This window comes from Cygnus olor, chromosome 11 (assembly GCF_009769625.2).
Source record: "Cygnus olor isolate bCygOlo1 chromosome 11, bCygOlo1.pri.v2, whole genome shotgun sequence".
Taxonomy (NCBI): Eukaryota; Metazoa; Chordata; class Aves; order Anseriformes; family Anatidae; genus Cygnus; species Cygnus olor.
The window spans coordinates 9,818,814-9,839,570 of NC_049179.1; the positions used below are offsets into that span (position 1 = coordinate 9,818,814).

A 20,757-nucleotide genomic window follows, 5' to 3' on the forward strand; every position below is an offset into this window, starting at 1 on the left:
ATTTAGGTGTGCCATAAATACATAATCACTATTTTACTTCCTCAAGGAAAACAGTCCTCCTACCTCCACTTTATAGCCTGTAAACAACTGCATGATTAACAAGATGAATTTTATTGCAGTATAAAAATCAAGCCATTATTATTACATAAATCTTATCATGTATTATTATTTAAATATTGAATCACTGGCACTGTCATTCAAAATCGAGTATTTCTTAGTAGGAAAAACATAGTGCTAACATACAGTACTAGAAAGTGTAGAAGCAGGATTTAATTTTAAGCTATTTTATTGACTTGGTAAGAATTTCATAATAAAATAGAAATCAATTTCACTTCATCATAAATATAACAAGTTGCAACATTAGAATACATTAAAAACAACTCAACAAAATCATCTCTGCCTTTTAAAAAGCAATCAAACTTTACTGTGCCCTGTCTTTGGTGTCACAGATAACTTCACACTTATTATCTTACCATCTAGATCGCTCTCAAATGTTTCTGCTGATATCCAGTCAGTAGCTGGTCCAGTACCGTTAACAGTCAAGGCAGCTACTCGGAAGCTGTATTCTGTACCTCGTTCAAGACCTGGGAGACAAAGAGCATCCAAGATATCAAAACAGCAATTCCAACCGCAAACACAGGAATCACAATTCTTAATTAAAATAGAGGAATTTTCTCCATACTTTTCTTTCTGCCATTCAGTCAACACAATGAGCTCAGGACCATCTTCTCCATGCAACCCCTATGCCTTTATATAAAGGTTTTAAAAGGGCTTGTCCAGTCCACTTAGCAAGTCAAAGGCAAAACTAGGGCTAAAGAACAGGCTTCAGTTACCAATAGCCAGCCCAGACTACCTCAGAAGTTATCATCACTCCTTTTAAGTGTTTTCATTTTGCATTTAAATGTAAGAACACTACATAAGCATGTAGATATAAGTCTCTGTGCCTCAGCACACTGAAAGCACCTAAGAAACCCCTATGATAACAAATGCTTGCAAATAACAGCTCACCTTCAATTAGCTGAAAAAGCTGTGTCCCACCGATGCTCTCAGTTACATCACTCTTACGGGACACTTTACGGTAGCGAATTTTGTAGCCTGTGATTTGCCCACTGTGTGTCCCTGCAGGAGGAGGCTGCCAGTGTAGCATGATGCTCTGTGGAAGGCAGAAGATAATTACAAAGTCATCGCCTCCCACACAGCCTGAAAAAAATACTCTAGTGCTAATACTTAAGAAACACAAAGTGGGAAAACATGCAGACAGAATACACTGCATTTTCATATGTGTAAAACACGTGCTGTCTAAAAAGAGAAAAATGCTATCTGTAAAAAGTAAAAAGAACTGTGATTCAGCAGCAGCACAGGTCATACAAGTGCCTATAAGTTTGCCTCAAAGTGCTTCAATCCTATCAGGCCTCCTGATTCCGATTTCACAAATGGCCTCTTGGGTTTCCCTTTCCATCTTCTTTGGGTTATATTAAGATATGGTTTACTTGAGGGGCTGTCCTTAAGAAGTGGTATTTTCTTCAAAGGGTACAAGTTATCTGAACTGTAGTTTATGTGCATGAAGCTGCTGGGGTTTACCATATATGCAGTAGAAGACAACATTGGAAAAAGGGGTTAGAAAAGGATTTTTTTTTTAAATCTCCAATCATAATCACTAAAGTAATAACGGTTAAGTACATAATTTTCTTTTTTAAAGGGCCCAGGACCTTGTAAACAGACATATGTATGTATACACTCTGTAAACAATAGTTTATCACCAGGAACATATTCAAGCTCTGCTGCTTCAGGCTTTTGTGCCTGATTAAACCTCTTTCATAACTAGTCTCCATGCTTTGGAGTACTGTCACTGCCTCCACGGCATTCTGCTGTGCGCAGCCCACAACTGGATTGGAGTTTCTAATGCCTTGAGTCCCACATTCAGATATTTCCCTGTTGGGCAACTCATAAACAAACAGCTGAAAAGCAGCATGGTAGAAGACTCAAAAGCGACTCCAAATTCTGGCTGATCTAAGACCCAACCTTCTATTTACCCATAACAGAAAACAAATTCTCAGCATCTTACCTTGGAATTCCGCACCTCCAGCGTTAGATTCTGTGGTGGAGCACTGGGGACTAGAAACATTAAAGCAATTACAACTGAAACATTTCCAGATAATGTATCCCATACTGTATTTCCATGTACAACTACTCTCTGATATCATTCATTATGGAAGTACGAACCATTCAGGTTTAAGACACAATCTAAAGTGACTACAAAATTCTACACATGCTTTCTGACACACAGTGACTGGTTGGCTTAGGAGATTTATTTACTTTCATCACAAAAAATTAACTCACTTTTTATTCAGGCCTTTACTTATCATAGGTATTTAAATAAAAAGCCTTATATTTAAAGGTACTTCCCGTTAACTCTAAGAGATCATGTTCAGTACTTTTCCAAATCAAGACTTCCATTTAGATGCTTGATTCTGGGAATCCACAGTTAAAATTCTAGCCCTGGTTTTTGTTTCACGACTTGCTGTAACAGGAAAACCTCAGTCAAGATGTGTCTGTGCTACTGAAAAGCACAGAGGTGAAGTGCACTGCAAAGACAGTTTCTGCTCCTGAATCTCCACTCTTTGTTAGTTCTTTACTTGCTGTAGCAACTCACTGGTCAGGATAGTTGAAGTCCATTACACAAACAGGTTACATACGAGAGAAACTGAAAGCAAGGAAGTCTCTGCAGCTCTCCAGAGGTGAAAGACTCGCAAGTGTTATCTCAAAGGCATAGATAAGGGTTCCCTGACAGGAAGCTGAGGCTCCAACAAAGCACAAGGACAGAGAACTAGACGTACAACAGGACTAGAGATTGTTCCGGCCACAATAATCCGTTTTCCAGATAACACACACCAGGCAGAACAATGCCTAAGAAAACAATCCTGAGTGCATAAATGAGTGAAAGTGCTAAGTGAAAGGTACCCCTGGGTGTAGTTTAATACCCCTCTCCCATTACCGAAACGGAGATAACGACGGTTTATTTTTCCTCCCCTCTTGCCAACTGAACTGAGTCTGAGATCACCAGACCTAGGGACTAGGGGCTACATCCTTTAAAAAGCAAGACCACCAGGTAAGAGGAGGAAATGAAATAAAGTTAAGCCAGTTCTTGCTGTTCTTGTTTTATGCAGTTGGTGCCTGCTTTCAAGACAACCTAAAATGTCCTGGGTTTCACAAAGCTTGATTAATAATTAACGCGTATTAACGCAAACTTGGCAAGAGACAGAAGATCGGCAGGACGCAGGAAAGGATTTATGCATGTAAATACATATACATGTACCTTACTGAATGCACAGCTCATTTTATGTCAAAGTACGCCTAAACTCAGACCAGATTACCAAATTAACCAGATCAACAAATAAAATATATGTCCTATGGGCTGATATTCCACGCTCAGATAAGAAAGGCTCAGCCCATTTTGGTAGGCTGTGCAGCAGGAGGACCTGACATGCTGCTGGTTCAGAGAGGCCGCAAGGACGAGCTGGTAAGGGACATGCCCTCTATCAGGGTGTGATGCGCTGATGGTATTTCTAGTTGTGATACAACGCTGTTTCCTACAAATCAGGAACACTTATGACAAGAGATGGAATCCTTACCAGCAGCACATAAACCCTGGTTCAAATTGCTGTACCTGAAGAGCTAATTATTCTGCAACAAACCGCTGTAACAGACTTAGGTTGCTTGCTAAAAAAGGTAGCTAAGAATGAAATATTTGCAGGAGGCATGGAGAGGGCGTACTGACACCACAATAGGAAAACCCAGGAAGAAAATGTGCATTGTTCATCTAGAAAGATTCAAGAGGGTGAAGGGGGAGAACAGCATGGTTAAGCAGCAGAGCTACACAACTGTTAGAAGCAAAAGGACATCCTTCAGAAAGCTGTAGAAAATAAATTTCAACATGTTAAATGTGGAAACTTAAGTCGAGGTGACAAGAAGTTCAGGAAAGCTTGAAAATGACATTAAAACTAATAATGCATTCTTCCTCAATAAGTAAGGAGCTGGAAGCCCTTCAGAGTAAGCAGAGTTACAGATGACCAAGGTATCAAAGGAAAAGAAAAAGTAAGGCCAGATGAACTACCTGCTTTGCATTTGTACTGAACGGAAGGCAGCAGAGAGGTTTCCATGACATCCTTTACAAGGTACTTAGAGCAACTCTCCAACTGAAATGTCAATAGGCAGGGTTACAGAAGTGTCAGGCATAAGCTGCAGCACATTGGCAGGGTTAGATGGTATTCATCCAGAATTTCTAAGGGAACTTGGGAATGAAACGGTTGCATTACTTATGGCAGGCTGTAACCGGTCACTTAAAGTTACCATGATACTGGGAGATGCCAGTATTTAGAAGGGGTTCTGCTGGAGCAACTATTGGACACCTCAGGTAAGAAATCAAAAATCTGTATTAGCAAAAAAAATGAAACTATAATGAAGTGTGAAATTCATAAATACATGGAGAAATATGACATATCTGTCACTTTTTAAAGGGAAATCTTGCATCACAAACCTGCTGGAGAGCTCTTAAGAAACAAAGCAATCATGGGATAGGAGGGAAGTCCTTGCCCGAGTACACAACTGGCTAAAAGCAAGAGAAGGTGGGAACGTACATGGTGGGTGATGACCTGTGGAGCTCTGGCATGGCACATGCTGACACCCCTGTCACTACCCACATGTGTAAGGGATGAAAGGGGGATGAGCAGCAATGTGAAAAATATCAGTACAGACAAGATCTGATGGTAAAGAACTGCAGAAAGACCTGAGGCTGTTCTGTGCCTAGATATTAATGTGACAAATTAAATTCATACATGGGAAAAACGATCCTAACTCCACATGCAAAGCAATGGCTCTAAGCAAACCAATTCCACTAAGGAGCAAGATCACTCTAGCCCAAAAATGTCGCTTCAGTGCTCAGAATGAGCCAAAAAATGCTGGTAATTACACACTTACATCTTTAATACAATTTTGGTCTTCCCTACCTCCTCAGCACATAAGAGACAAGAAACCTAGAAAAAAGTTCAGAAAAGGACACTGACACTTAAAACAGCTTCCACAGAAGAAATGAGTAACCATTTCTGTCTTAAATCTGGAAAAGAGATGAATGAGGGAGAATACAGCAGAGGTCTATAAAATGAGGAGTGGGACAGAGAAGGCTGATGGAGACTGATTATTTCCTCTTTCAGGCGGCACAGCTGTTGGCAATGAGTAACACTAACACAGACTAAGAGGGATCAAAACAGACTAGAAGGGAGGGATTTTTCATAGAAAGTTTAGTTGTGGGATCCTCCACTTGATGTTGTGGATGATAAGAGTTGACATGGGTTTAAAGAGGATGATTAGAGGTTTCATGGAAGAGCAACTGAGTTAGTGAATATATAGCAACCACTGCAGGGCCAAGAAGTCCCATAGAAACAAACTTCTCGACGCACAATTTGGGACAATAATCATTCTGCTTTGGCTCAGTCCTGGAGAGAGGATTCCAGGCTAGGCTCATTTTGGGTCTGACAGTTCTTATGTATAATTAAACTTCTGTAGAAAAAAAAAGCGAACATTAACTGTGATCATTCTACAATTGTTCATATATCAGATTTGCTCACGTTACTTTTTTATTTGCCTTACAGGAAATGCTGTTACCATCTCCTGCTTTCAGGATTACAAATGATTGATTTAATAATATCTGTGCTGGAGTCCAAACAAAGACATGCAACATTTTTCCACATGACCACAAGTAAAATAAAAACACTCCAAAAGCAGAAGTCTGCTCATAGGTAAAAAATATTATAGAAGCTAAAAAACAATTTGGAGTGGTTGGGTTCAATATAATTATGTTTCTGTCCACTCTTAATACTTTGTAGACCCAATAACCCATGAAATAAACCTCTGATGTTGAAATTAAGGACACTGTTGTTTTGTAATTGGAATACTGGATACTTTTGTAGGTATATTAATTTTCCTTCGCCCAATTTGGAAAGCCCCAGGGGAACTTTTGGCATGCATGGCCATATGCAGAAACCACATTATTAATAAAACAGTGCAGCACTGAACAACAACCTGAGAAGTCTTTCTGGTTTGAAATCCACTTAAAGGAAATTACCACATAATTCCTGCAAAAAGCCTTGGAATAAAGCAGCTTACCATCTGACAGCGTACGTACAACAACATCTTGCGTAGAGACACCAGGGCCATGTTTATTGTAAGCTACCACTCGGAAACTATACTCTGTGTATTTCTTCAATCCATTAATGGTATAGGAGAGTCCTGCTACATCAACATCCTGTTCATAAGCAAATATACATACGAGTCAAGGTCAGAATCAGGTCTGCAATTATAAACCTCTCAGACTTTCAGTTCAGTAATACTCAAAGTATAAAGCAGGAAGGACATCACTTGCACTCTGTAGCACGTGCAAGTCAAACCCCCAGTCATATGCAGCCAGGACTCGTAAAGATGCTATCTATCAGTCAGCTTGCAAGAGGAAGTTTTACCTATTCAATTTAAGTCACAACATGGACACAGGTTCTACAAACGAAAAGGGATCTAGAAAATTTGTCTATTAGTAAAAACTATTATGATATTTTTAACAGTGGGACACAAAAGTAGAAGAGGTAATTTTATCTGAGGAATACTCATTCCTATTAAAAAAACTGACATCAAAATATTTTAAATGCTAACTAACAAACAAAAATATTCTTCCCTTAAGATTTTTTTAAAGCTGGAATCGTAGTTACAAACCATCATGTGGGAAATTAAATGACTGGGTTTAATTCTCCCAAAGCTGTGATTATTTTTCAGGTGACAACCTGTACTTGCATAGAACATGCTGGATTCTTCCAGTAGAATCCTAAACAAATTTAATTAGACACTCACCAATATCAAAATATTAATCACCAGATCAACAGACTCAAGAAGCGAGAATAGTTTGGATTCAGGAACGTGCTAAAATCAGCAGTAAGCGTAAAAACAGCCAACCTATAAAACCTATGCAAACATCCTTCACACCATCTGAACCAGGACCATTACATGATGAAATAGGTATTCAGTTTTTTCCTCTTGTGACAGGAAGGACATCCCCAAATGCTACTTGATGCTGAATACCTAAGTAAGCCATCACATAAAAACTGTTTTAATTCTGATACAAATACATTTCATGCTGAATAATGAATTAAACCATTTTCTAACAAACCAGGTGTTTAATTTTAAATATTTCTGTATTTTAGGCTAAAGGCTTCTGTCTGTCAGAAAAATGAACTCTTGGTAAGGTGCTTCTAGAAATTTAAGGTAAAAACATAAAAGAAACAATACTGTTACTGGCATTGTACATCACAAAGGAAGAGCCATGCTCTGTACCTGCTCACTGTCCTGTCCCTTCTCCATGTAATACAGCTTGTAGTTCTGGATTTCTCCATTGCCAGACAACGGCGTTTCCCATGTGACAGTAACGGAGGTGGGTGAATTGGCGTATGCTCGGATATTGGGTGCTGGACCAGGAAGCTGAACTGCAATGTAAGCATGAAACTCCGCTCGTCACCAAGCCTAACCAATAGATTTTCAGGAGCTAAATATTTTGGCATCAACTTCACAAGTAATAAACTCCATTCAAAGATGGATATTTTTCTGCATTTAAGCATTTCACATGAATTCACTGGTAGGGGGTAAAGGCGGCACCAAATTTCTGAAGGAGCTTCTCCTCCTTGCATCAGACTCCCAGTGTGTCCTGAGCAACTCTAACAAATCACAGCCTTTGTATTTTCTTAGTTTTCCTTTATTCTCTGTCAGTTTATGACAATTGGAAAGTATTCTTTTATAACGAAGTTTAGAAAATTCAACAAGGAATGCTTTATCAGTTCTTCTTAAGAGTGAGAATAAAGCATACCAACGTGGTAGCGTGAAAAATTATTTTGAAACTCAGGTCTGCAAATGCAACTTTTAAGAGGATCACCTCATTCTGGGAAAGGCCATGAATGGAAAAAAAACGGCGATCACAAAGTCAAGAGGCTCTAAGTATTTATAGCTTACCCTCAGGCTGAGTGGCCACCTTCAGCGGTGCTGAGCTCTCTCCAGGGCCATGCTTGTTTTGAGCCACAACTCTGAAGACATAAACTGTTTCTGGCATCAGGTTCTGGATCATCACTTGTGTCTCTCCAGGACGACTCGTATTTTCAACACGTTCCCTTTGGGAAACAAAAAGTTTGGGCACAGAAACAATCATTGATTAGCAAGAGGGTTTTTGAGAGGTAGATAAAGAAATGGTTGCTACTTGGAACAAATCTAACGTGTATCCCATTTGAATGTATCTAGTGTATTAATGATGTGGTTATTTATACCACCCTGACTACACAAAAACAGTAATATGCCAAAATGGCTGGTGACAAACAGCTTCTAATTTTGTAGCTTGTCTTTGAAAAGAATACACACTAAACTAAAAGAATAAATTATACTCAACATCAAAAAATTCTAAGTAGCTTCATTGTTATTCTCCCAACAGCATGCCATAATTCATTGTGACAGTTTATCCTACTACTCAGAAGCCACAAGAAAAAATATTTAAGAATTGTACACAGACTCTAGTGAGATTTAAAGACATTTTTGTTAATATCGTGGGGATGCTTTCTGTGTATTTTTCAAAGAGGCTGCTTTAATATTTTCTTCTATCTCCAAACTTTACTTAGTTCCTCCCTAATATTTAGATTTTTTAAAAACATCCAAAGGCTCTGACTCACACACACTGCGGCAGACAGCTGTGGCAGTTGCGGTATTACCACACAAGTAGTGGAGTCAACAGAAGGCAACGTCTGCCCGCAGCTCCGCTGCTGGAGACCATCCTTTGGCAGCGGTGCACGCTCCTATCGCGGGCTGCCAGCGGGACACGTGAGTCGGGCTTCTCTCAGGTGCTCCAGCAACATGGAGGAGACAGCTCTGGGCCTCCTGCTTTGCCTGCCAGAGCCCTAAGGAACTGCCTGCTGAGTGGTAATGGGCATTTCTCTTCGATTTGGGAAAAAGGCAGGCATTTTGCAAGCTGAAAGCTAGAAGCCAGCTGGGAGAGCCCACCCGGTGCGCAAACCCAAAGATTACTGCCCTGCATCTAGTGAATTTCAATTACAGCCCTCAAGCACCCCGTGTGAAAGCCTGGTCCAGCAGCGATCATAGTTCAGGAAACACAATCACTTCTTACCAAGCTCAGGACTGTGGTGAAGACCACGAGATTAATTATCAACTAACTACAACCTTTATTTCCAACACATTGCTGTTGTCACCTGAACCTTCACACAGCTACGTTTGGGCAAGGACATCTACGGCCAGTCCTGGCTTGAAAAGAAGCTATCTACTCCCTGAAACAGAAATAACAGCACCATTACAAAAGAAGCAGCGAAAAACTTCCCCACTGAGGAAATAAACTCAAGGAAAATGTGAATGGTTTGAATACAATCCTTCCCCTTTTGTCTGGGAGACTTTGTTTAGCTCCACAGCAGAGGGCAGACGATTCTCATCCCAACGGTTAGCTGCTATTAAATCATTTTTAATGCAGAAGCCTGGGCAAAATTATTCCACAGTCTCCTCTTTCCTACCTCCCAGCCATTACGATTTAATTTATACCATGGAAATCTGATGCCAAAATTCCCCTTTTTAATTTATTTCTTTTTAAATCAACTACTAAGGTTGATTTAGCATAACTGGGTTTAAAACATTTTCAAATCCCTGTTCATTTCTGCACTATTATACTGTATTTATACAGAAGAAAACAATATGCTAAATGTAACTGAAAAGCTGTTTAAACACATTTTCTAGAATATTCTCTTTCATTACAGTTGAGCTAAAATGGCATTGCATACACAGCCTAATTTATTTCAGATTTTTTTTTAATTTTCATCTTTGAATGAGCAGCATCATTATATATGAATTTAAGAACTCTGCAAAGGATTTCTCTTCTTTTAATGTTTATAAAGTAATTTTTGCAAGAAAGAAGCTGGCAGAGAAGCGAGAGAGACATTGAAGAAATATAATTCCTACTGCTGAATGAAAGAGGTGGGCAGGAAAAAAGATAAATATTTTCTCTCGCTAACTTTTCCAGTTATAGCTAAAGCAAAATGTTTGCTTGAAAATGCATTTTCAAATGGATAGCTTCCTTTAAAATGTATCTTAGCTATAATGAAGGTATCTGAAAACCCAGAATAAGTGCCAACTGATTCACAGCTGTGGAATAGCATTCATCTCCCATTGACATGCAAAATATATTGCACTTTCTGCCTCAAGTTTAAATGCACTCACTGATTTTGTCTAGAAAAAAGTCAGTAATCCAAGGTCATTATTTAAAATTACAAAAAAAATTTAAATTATTTTCAATGGAAACACAACATTTATCAAAAAATAAATAGATGAGCCAAAGCAATGCAATTTTCAGTAATAAGTAGGAATTGTGCCTTCCCTCACAACAGTATATTAAAAATATGTTGAGATTAATCTAATTAAGTGCTACATGAATCTCTCCTTTATGTCCTTTCTTTGGGAGCCTTGAGCACCTTTTATGAGCTCTGATGCATTTAGGTTGGCATAATAGGTAGCAAAACAGATGGTCTATATGAATAACTATATTACCCAACAGAACATTATGACTATTCTAACTCATTCCAGTTTAATCCCCAATTAAAGAGCTTTGCAAACTGGAATTAAGGCTTAAAATAGCTGTCACGTAGAGGGGAGAAAAAAGACTACAGCTCAAAACCAGAAGCAAAAGTTCATCTGGAAAAGTAAAGTTTGAAGTCACACTTACAAAAACAAAACCTTTGGGGAATTATTAAAAAGTGACCAGCATCTATGCCAGCCACATCAGCTGTGAAGCCAGGCAGTGAGCTCAGACGGACATTTTGACAGTGCCATTACGCACAACTAAACTCCATTTTGTGTTTGTAGCACACTAAGTTGTACCATGGGTTCAATATTATTTGAATCTATCACGCGTGTAAGTTACCATCTTGTACAAGCAATGTGTTGGCCTTCTCACAATTTTCTGTCCATATCTTGAAAATCTGAAGTTCTCCTGCATGGCCGCTCACCTAAAGTTTCACAGAAATAAACCTCCCTTTGTTTTCCCTCCTACACATCTGAATTCTCATACACTTTCCAGGGGAACTGTCTTGAATTTGGAATGTTAATGTAACTATATAATCTATGGGGAAGACAGTAATTTGTATCTGACCAGATTACTTGAGTTCTTCTGGAGGTACAGCAACAAAGCCATGACGCCCTCTTCATTCCTACATGGTCCCCTCAATAAATGCTCCTCTCCAGCAGCTCCTTGCAGTTTCTGTTACAGAGCAACCTCCAGGTCCTGTATTCTCGCCCACTCCTCCTTGACAGACACTAAAAGCCACCAAACCCAGCTTTAACCATTTCAGAAGCGAGGACCATTTTAGAAGACTGCCGTTTTCGCTGTAGTTCCTCATTTTCTGCTGCTAACAATCTTCTGCAGCACCCAAATTAAAGGCCAAATTTGGTGTGCAAGCACACACTGAGTTGAAAAGGGGAAAGGAAATACTGCAGTGCTGCAGAATGGCTGCAAAGCAGGTGATTACATTCCATCCATGAATATATTGAGGTCCTCTAAATCAGTCCAAGGTGCAAAGTAAAGGAACACCTCACCGTGTTTCTGTGTGTATCTCACTGCACTGGAAGACTGTAAACTAAAAGGAATGTAAGTCAGCCAAGGCGAAGTCTCTCCCGGGGCCGCTACCCCATGAATCGCACACCTCGTGTGCTGCAGAGATACGTAGGGCTGCTACTGTTCACCATATAAAGTTGACTCTGCAACCCTTTAGTGATGAATTAGAGATGTCAGAATATCTCGCTGAGCTGTTCCACATCGTATGGACTTTCACAATCTTTTAAAAGCCCAATTTAAAAGGCAAATAAATCAAATGACCCAGAGTTTGATCGCTGCTCAAACCCAAGTGAGGAAGAGGCAACACGTAGTTTACTGTAAGGATCCAGTAATGCATGCAATGAAAAAGGTACACGTAGGCACAAATCTGAGAGTTTTAGGAGATGGTACATATGCACTTAAAACCACAGCAAAGATGTACGATCATGTATAATTCAAGGACCACAAAGCAAGCATTTAAGCAGTGTTTTATAATGCTGAGAGAGAAAAGAGGGTTCCGCATCTAAATCTGACTTCAAAATTTTCTGGTTTTTGACTGCTTCGTTATGTGGGACACTCCCACCTATTTTTTGAGTCATAAACTAAGCAAAGTACCAAAAAAGCAAACAACTAGGCAAAATGTACCACGTAACATCAAAAAGGAAGAACATTTGATGAATGATTGCTTGTCTTTTTAAAAATTATACTTCTTACTGTGCCTTTAAATTTCAAGCAAAAAATCCTACCCACTTTTAAAAGTTTAATCTCTACACAGTTGTTTTCTGTTGGTTTTATGCCTCTTCCTTAAAGCCATATAAAACATTTAAATCCAGCCATAAATCAAATACCCCCATCCATGCACACACCAAAAAACCCTAGCAAGCTAATGCTGCAAATTGGCATTTTTTCGACTCTTGAGTGCAAAGTTTAGATAATTTATTGATTGCATGGAATTCAGTTTAGGACTGGGAGTGGATGCTACCATCCTAATCGTGGGGGATTTTTCTCATTCTTTCATCCCAGGTGTCTGCAAATACAGCAGCAGACAGAAGCAGAGAGGCAAAAATCTCTGCACACCCCCAGTCCATTTTCTGTACCTCTCAAGGTGAACCTCTACTGGGTTTGTCATCTCAGCTTTTGTCCCTCAAAAACTAACTGGGTTCAGGGTGGAAGGGGCTTTAGTATCACTTCAAATACATTCAACATTTGAATTAATTTGAGCCATAACTTTAAACATCCTCTCAAATTCTCCAAGGAGTTATTTCTGACCTCCCAGGTAGAAGGAAACACTCAGTTCAAGTTTAGCTGTTCTCCTATCATAAACAATGTATTACACTCAATTATTTGCTTAATTCAGCTTAACAGCTCCAAAATTCATGCCCTAATGAATTGACACTGGCAAGTTGTCAGCACTGTCAGGGCAGATCTAACTTGACAGAGATGAAGCAAACAGCATCCGTACTTGCTTTCAGTGCAAAGGTGGAGCCTGCTGACACAAAGGCTGTCCAAATAGGATGCATTTGTTCTCAAGTGTGGTTCATTGTTGTTTTTTAATTCTATTGTTCTCATTCTCTAAATGCAGGTTTCAGGACAGGATTTCACACTACTTTCACACTAACCTGTGAAATGTGTGATACCAACAGTCCTTATGAGCATAGCAAAAGACTTCCAAAAGCAGAGAGGTAGCAAAGGCCAGAAACTCGTGACCATGTGCCAGTGAAAGGCTTCCAGAGCCTGCCTTGAACCCTGATCCAGAAGAACATGTAAGCAAACAAAGATTTCATTGCAGTCAATGAAACCACCTGCTTACATGTAAGCACCAGCTCAAGTATTCTGCTGTGCAAACTTTCTGTGGGCTACACCACTCGAACCCCGGAAGGTTGCTTTTTGCAGGGTAGTGTCTGCAGGTTGTCCTGTAATTTCTTAAATTACTCCCCACAGACTAGGAGATGCCTCTCTCCTTTTGCTCTGCACAGTGATTCTGACCCTACAGGGATATTTTCTAGATTTCTGGAGTCCCGTATGTAGTGGAAGGGGATGCATTTTGCTTTCTCCAAAAGCAAGACCCAGTATAAGGAGAGGAATGAACCACCTTCAGCAAATTACTTTCTGAAAAACCCAACAGGGAGATCAGTTACAACCAGCAATATGAAGGAGGAAAGGCAGACAGCAAGGATAGCTCGCAGGACACCACCATTTTTCCTGTCTCATTTAAAATATCTCCAAAAAGAATTAATATTACCAAAATGAGGAAGTAGTAGAAAAAACGCATTTGTGAGTCACAGAAAATTTTACTAATTGCCCGAATTAGTCATCATCTGTGAACCTAGACTCTTGTCTATCTTCAGAACTAAGAAAAAAGTGGAAATTCTCCAAGTACTAGTGCATTTGAGATTTTTTCCAAATGACTTTCCTAACTTTGCGCCTCACTCTCTAGACAGTAAATAGATAATTTTCTTTTGAGTAATAAATCTGATAATCAATCTAATTTGTAATTAATTAAGCACAGCTCAAAACGCCTGTTAGCTTTAACTTCTTCAATCTTATCACAACAATTGGAAACTAATTCTGAGCAGCAGATCCCATCAGTAAGAGAAACGTGTAGATTGAACTAGACCACTGGGATAGCATGTAAAAAATACATGAATGCTTCACATTCGTGAAATTTCTATTTGCAGGGATTCCTAGATGGGAATCTACATTTAACCGACTACCGTGTGCCTCTCTAGAATCAGGCTATAGTTACAGGGTTTTAAAGCTTGAGCTGACTGCCCCCTCTCAGCAGCACATGTAATACCTGGAGGGTGTCTGCGTGCCTGCAGTGGGTGGCATTTACAGCCATCAGCGTTCCCGAAGAGGTGTTACAGTCTCTGTGTTTAGCAGTCTGCTACAAGCAGGTAGCAACTGTTTGCAGTCAATCAAAAATACGCACAGGCATTACCCCTAACAGCATGTTTATGCAGCAATGAAGCAGACAAAAATGCGTATCCCCTAATCAGGGTGCAGGAGGAAAGGGAACACAGCCGCTCAGACTACAGCTTGTAAGATTTTGAGCTCTGAAGACTTACATTTTATGGTGCTTCTAAGCAATGCTAGCGTGAAGGAGTGTCATGAAAGAGCACAACCCGCTTTACACGTTGAGATCTTTACCTGTTTATACCTTCCTTGGTGTAGAATATTGAGTAGGTGAGGTTGTCTCCCTGAGGGTCTGACACAGGTGTCCGCCACGTCAGCCTGATGAAGCGAGTGGAGACGAGGGTGGCCACAACATCCCGAGGGGCTGAAGGCAGTGGTCCCGTTGTAGCTGGTGCTAGATGGTCATTAGTGGCACTGGTCAGTGAAGTGGGAGGTAATGTTGGGATGGCAACATCTTGTCATGTGCAAACATTGGGGAATATGAAGGGCAAACATCACCACGGTTTTAAAAAAGAAAACAGAAAAAAAAACAAAAGAAATAAACAAAACCACGATGGGAAACAAAACAAAATGAACACACACAAAAAAGGCCATTAAACTGAAGGCTGACATGCAGGCAAAGGTAACTACTGGAAACTAATGGGAAATATTAAAGGACACGTCACTGTAGAGCAAGCAGACCAAATCTCCACTGTAATGGAAGTGGCAAGGGAAAGGGAAAGGTGAAAACTGAGGATAAAATATGCCCTCATAAGAGGGCATACCAGCAGCAAACAGTATTTTCATGTCTTTGTAAACCAGATGTAATACCAAGCATTTACAAATAAAAAACTCGCCTGTATTGTTTATTCAAAAATACATTCAAACCCAACTTTCTATTTTATTTCATTAACATGCACAATTAATTCATACCATTCTCAATCATAAATAAATGACAGATGGAATATCCCAAGTCTGTTCAAGGAGCGCAAGCAATTAAAGGCTGGGGTCAGCTCACATACGACCTGCTTTCTGAACTGGCTGGGTCCTACTACTGCCAACATGGTGACAGCCTTGGTAGGGCAGGGCAAGTAGAGATTTGCTCCTAACTTTCCCTAAGATAACCATTTTCTTTCCATCCGTGCTCTTCCTCCCTCTCACAGTATATTACGTCACTTTACAAAGATACTAGCAGGCACAAGCAACTCGTTTTGTGTTACACGGAGGCTTTGCGAACTTTCTGCAGTCGGTCATGCCCGTCTCCCTGTGTTACTGCTTTAAAGCTAGGCTAAATCTCCAGGATTATTGCATTAAAAGGTTGAAAAGTTAAGAGCAGAAGTTGTAACATACAAATAGCTGTTCTCCAAATCCTATTAAAGCAATCCATCCAGTAAATCTAACAGTAATATTGTGAGCAGCTGGACCCCAATTACCACAGGGTATTACAGGAAGCACAACTGGTAACAAAACCCTAGAGTTCAGGATACCCTGAATTTTTCTGGATTCTTAATTATTTACCAAGCTTAAGCCATCCAACAGCATTTTCCACACTGGAGTCTATGCTGCCAAACACATTTATTACCTTGGTAATCACGGAAACTAACTAAAATGGCTCAGGTTTCCTCAAGAAAGGAGCTCAGGACGAGTACAGCTTTGGTGAGAGCTGCAGCATCTCCACATAAAGAACTACCAGGACACACGGGCTCATGTAATGAGAGACAAAGGAGAAACCTGCATGTGAAAAAAGGACTAAAACAGCAAATGCTTCCTAAGCAACCAAACCCCCGGAATACTTCCAGGCAGACGCACCAAGAACGTCTCAGATCCTAGAGAAGCCTACCATCAATAACAACCTTATTTTAAACTCTAAAGAAAACCACTGCCAACCAAAGCATCACCTCACACGTAGGTCTTCAATTTGCAGAACTCGTTTTTTCATTTTTGTTTTTTAGACCACTGCTGCTGATGGTGGAAGAAAACATCTCCTTTTATCAGACATGCACAACGTGATAAAAGCATGTGGGCACAACTATGAAACAATTTGGTGTTTCTTATGAAGCACTTCTCTATGCAATGCCACAAGGACCTTCCCGAAACTCGCATTCCTGCTTCGTCTCCTCTCTCAGAGGCTGCCCATCCTCTCATCTGGGAAGTTGCACTCCCCCAGGTACTGCCATAAACACCATCATCAAGCTAGTTACATTTCAATTATGTGTTTCTTCTTGCTTTGGTACTCAAAGCAGAACTTTTCACTTCAGTAACTGTATTTTAGAGGACTCTGCAAGACTCCCAGAGCCAGCAACATACATGTTTGGCTATTGGAAATAGAGCTCACAGACAGACAAGTACTCAAGAATATCTTCTTAATTATCCTTTCCACACTGCAACGGCCACAGATCACAATTAAGCATTCTCCAACACCCTCCTCACCATCAATGGGCTACGCCATTCACATCACCTTCATTGCAAAATCTAAACTATTTTTAGGTCCCCATAATTACATTTCTTACAGGAGCACACCAGGTTTTATCTCCCAAGGATAACCATGTTATCGCCCACTATGCGGTGCAGGATACTTAATTACACAGCTTCACCCCTTGTCCATGGTATAGTATGATATACCAAAGGGCAAAAGCCATACCTCATGGGCAGAAAAGGTTCTGGCTGAAGTTACCAGTGCTTAGAGTTACCACTACTACCTTCCTCCAACCTACGTCACCTCCATTTCTCAGAGCATAGCTATATGAAGGGAGATGTGGACAATTTTCTGACCCCATTGCTGGATGGCCCAGCAGAAGAGATGCTCTCCCGGATTCGCTATTAAAAAGAAGGAAGATTTAGAGCAGAACAGAACAGTTGCACTTGGAAGTGACCTACAGAGACCACTGAGTCCAACAGTCAAAGGTCTGGTGATCAACGGCAGCCTTAGCTGGTGACCCTCAGATGGTGAGATTTAAGGTCCCAAGGACACTCACGAAGGCACTTGGCATAACCAAGAAAATGGACTACAGGAGAAGAAATTTGTGCACGTTCCTGGGACAAGTGCAATCCCATGGGCAGCCAGGACAGCTGGTTGATCTTCAGGAACGGACAGCATGAGAACGGTCTGTTTGTAAGTGCGAGGTACAAGTGGGCACGGTGAGAAGCCAGCGTGGCTCAGCATGGATCTCCTGGCCAAGCTGAAGCTCAGAGTGTGAAGGAAGCAGAAATGAAGATTGAAATGGCTAGCCAGAAAAATACAGAGACACTATCCAGGCTTTCAGAGGTGGAAGTAGGAAAGCCAAATCCATCCTGGATGGCTGGGCAGTGGGGTGTTTACATTTGAGTCCATGTTAATGGACTGGAGGCTTGACCACTGCACCTTTCTTTATTCCTTCACCACAGCTTTTGCCACTGAGGATCAAGGTGCAGTGCCCTACAAAACACCTCCACAGTGCCCATAGTTTTCTGCATCTTTCCCTAAGTGCCTGCTTCACTGGCTTCCATTTCATTTCAAGTTTTCAATTTCTGTTCACTTTACAGTTCAACTGCCTATCTTCCTCTTTCAGAAAGCTTTAATTTCCTATCCCTTTATTAACTAATTACATTCGTAATATTATTTAAAACCATGCAACAGTTTGAAGGAGGCTGTTATAAAAACAAACTCGTGCAGTACAGCTGCATCAGCCAAATGCCTTCTGAAGTAGCATCCTCTCAACCAGTCTGGTGAACACTTTGATTGACTGCTTCACACATTTATTAAAACTATTTAACATACGAAATGCCTCCATTTCTTAAAAAGAAAATTAAGACATTTCAGAAATATCCAGCACTTGCTACTTCAGTGAAGAAATTTCTTATATCCACCATTTCAGCTTGCTTTAACTCTAGAAAGACTGCAGGAAATTAATCTCTACTGTATGACCATACAAAACGCTGAAGAGCTGTATCAGACTTCCACTCTTCAGTCCAGCAGCTGTCTTTTAGAGCTGGGATACCTGTTCACACTTGAAATGTGTGAAGCCACGTACCTTCCATTACCTTCCATTAATACTTTGGTTTCCTCTATGTGTCTTGGTAATATTGTCAGGTGATCTACTTCATTTTACATGCGCTTGATGCAAGGAATGCACCTTACCTACCTCTGAATATCACTGCCTTTAATTCAAACATAATATAAATATTTTAAGAATAATTAAACTGAAGTAAAATGCTGAAATTTCTCTACAAAATAGTGTTCCTGATATTTTTTAAAAAATTATCTGGTTAATCTAAAACACCTTCCACATACTCACGTATTTATCTCCCTATGTAATGAAAAAGATCCATCTTTTATTTAAGTGATCTGCGCACAGTGCATGAAGAACCTGCAGGCATCAAGATGAAGAGCCTGGGAGAGCTGCCAAGATTTCCCAGATTAACAGAAACTCAGTTTTCTCCTTGTGCAAAACTCACAACTAGAAATATTCCTTCTGACAGCATTATAGGTAGATCGGTCAAACACAACAAAAGACTAGTAGCATCAGAAAAATAAACCACGAACCAAATAAAAGCACAAAGGGCTTGTAAATCATACGAGTAAGGTAAGCAATGAATAGGCAAGAAAATTCACCCATTGAAAGCTGCAATTAAATACCAGCTTGGCAGCAATTTGGTACTGCTGATAGCCGTGGAATGTATTTAGAAGACTAGGTTATTTCTTTTCCTTTCTCCCCCATTCTTCCTCAAAATGCCTTGAGTGCCATTACAAACCGATTTGTACACAGCCGTGTGAGCAGAATGCTCAGCAGTGCAGAGCTGTGTTAATGAGTAATTACACTAAAATTAGTTTTAACGCCAGTAAGGGAGCAGCTTTATTACTTCAAGCTTTTAAGCATGGTGTAACAAGTAACACGCAAAACAAGTCTTTTCTTTCCAATATATATTTCACCACTTTTCAAAAAGCTACTCTGCTCTGGGGTAGTCTTTACAGAGATATGCCGACACAGTTTCACATTAATCTCATTAAAAAAAAAAAAAGTAAAATATGCATATTCAGCAAGTGACATACTAAAAACACGGGAAAAGAATGTTGCATGCCAGACGTATATATGAAATAGATTTATCTTTTCAACCACTGCTGATAAATCAGTTTTTCTGACATGTGTTTTTCTAAGGGACCAAGACAAGATCTTTGCTCGATTTGGCATCACACAAAAGCTGTAGAGTCAAGATATAGCACATTGTCTTCAACAGCATTTCATAGAAATCATTCAGCAAAAGAGCTGACACAAAATGAACTGCTCTCCCTAAACACTGGCTCCAGTGCATCTGGGGGCTGAGAGGGGGAGACCGAGGTTAAATAACTCAGCGTTGCTAAGAGGATGCATTAAAACTGTCCCAATACAGTTTCAATTCTGGATCAATAGAGAAGGAAAACAGGTTGATTGATCTGTCTGCATCTAACCAAGTTAAAAGCTAACTAAAAAAAAAGTTAAAAACACAGCAAAATATTTCAAACAGTCCTTTTTCTCCTTTGCGCAATGTATTTTCTAATGCTTATGCAGTAACCTGGGCAACAAAACAGTGTCTAAATTCCTGAACAAACACAAATGGTGTTCAACTATTGAAACAACAATCATCACAGTACATCCAGAAATCCACCGACGGGAAGAGGTAGGCAGAGAAATTAGACTTTTTAGGATTTTTAGGCTTAGGAGGAATTAGGGCTTTCCAAATTGGCCACCAGAACCATTTGTTAGCCGCAGTACTCATGGGCTAGAAGGGATGCCATCACGTAGCTCTATACTTTTGTGCTGCCCTGGCCTGGGGCACCCCGGGCACCACACAGAGACTTCAGCTGCAGCACAAATCCCAGGGTCCAGCCTAAGAGAAGACTCCTCATCACTCTCTTAGCAGATCTTCTTGCAGACCAGGAGGTTCCCAGCTAGTTTTGGTGTGACAAATGCAGAATGAGCATGCTGGGGACACACACCTGGACTGCTAATTGCTCAAGCCCCTCCTGTTGAGCTACTGTGGCAGGAATTCCTCTCCGAAGGCTTCTTCTGACAAGACACCACCTACTGCAGGTTTATTGCAGTGTTTTGTGGCGTGCACAAATACTCAACAAGGATTAAAGACGGAAACAAACGACTAACCACCAGTGACTTCTCTAGCCTGAATCCTCACCCTCACAGGCAAAATCACAAGGTTTTAATTTTTCCAGCATGATGCTGGTAAAG

The 20,757-nt window shown here is 40.3% G+C and overlaps 1 protein-coding gene across 11 annotated transcripts in view; it reads right to left on the minus strand.

Annotated features, from left to right (window-relative positions):
- The window catches only part of NEO1 (neogenin 1), a 191,536-nt gene that overhangs the window by 36,321 nt on the left and 134,458 nt on the right, over nt 1–20,757 (minus strand). For 8 of the 11 annotated variants that reach the window (XM_040570222.1, XM_040570218.1, XM_040570221.1 and 5 more), the window contains exons 8-14: nt 14,813–15,032; nt 8,044–8,198; nt 7,375–7,523; nt 6,163–6,301; nt 2,066–2,115; nt 1,009–1,153; nt 474–584 (exon numbers count right to left, since the gene is read on the minus strand). In XM_040570222.1, the coding sequence (XP_040426156.1) occupies nt 474–584; nt 1,009–1,153; nt 2,066–2,115; nt 6,163–6,301; nt 7,375–7,523; nt 8,044–8,198; nt 14,813–15,032 (969 nt within the window). The remainder of the gene's footprint in view (nt 1–473; nt 585–1,008; nt 1,154–2,065; nt 2,116–6,162; nt 6,302–7,374; nt 7,524–8,043; nt 8,199–14,812; nt 15,033–20,757) is intronic. The other 3 variants (XM_040570223.1, XM_040570217.1, XM_040570220.1) reach the window with 1 other exon arrangement.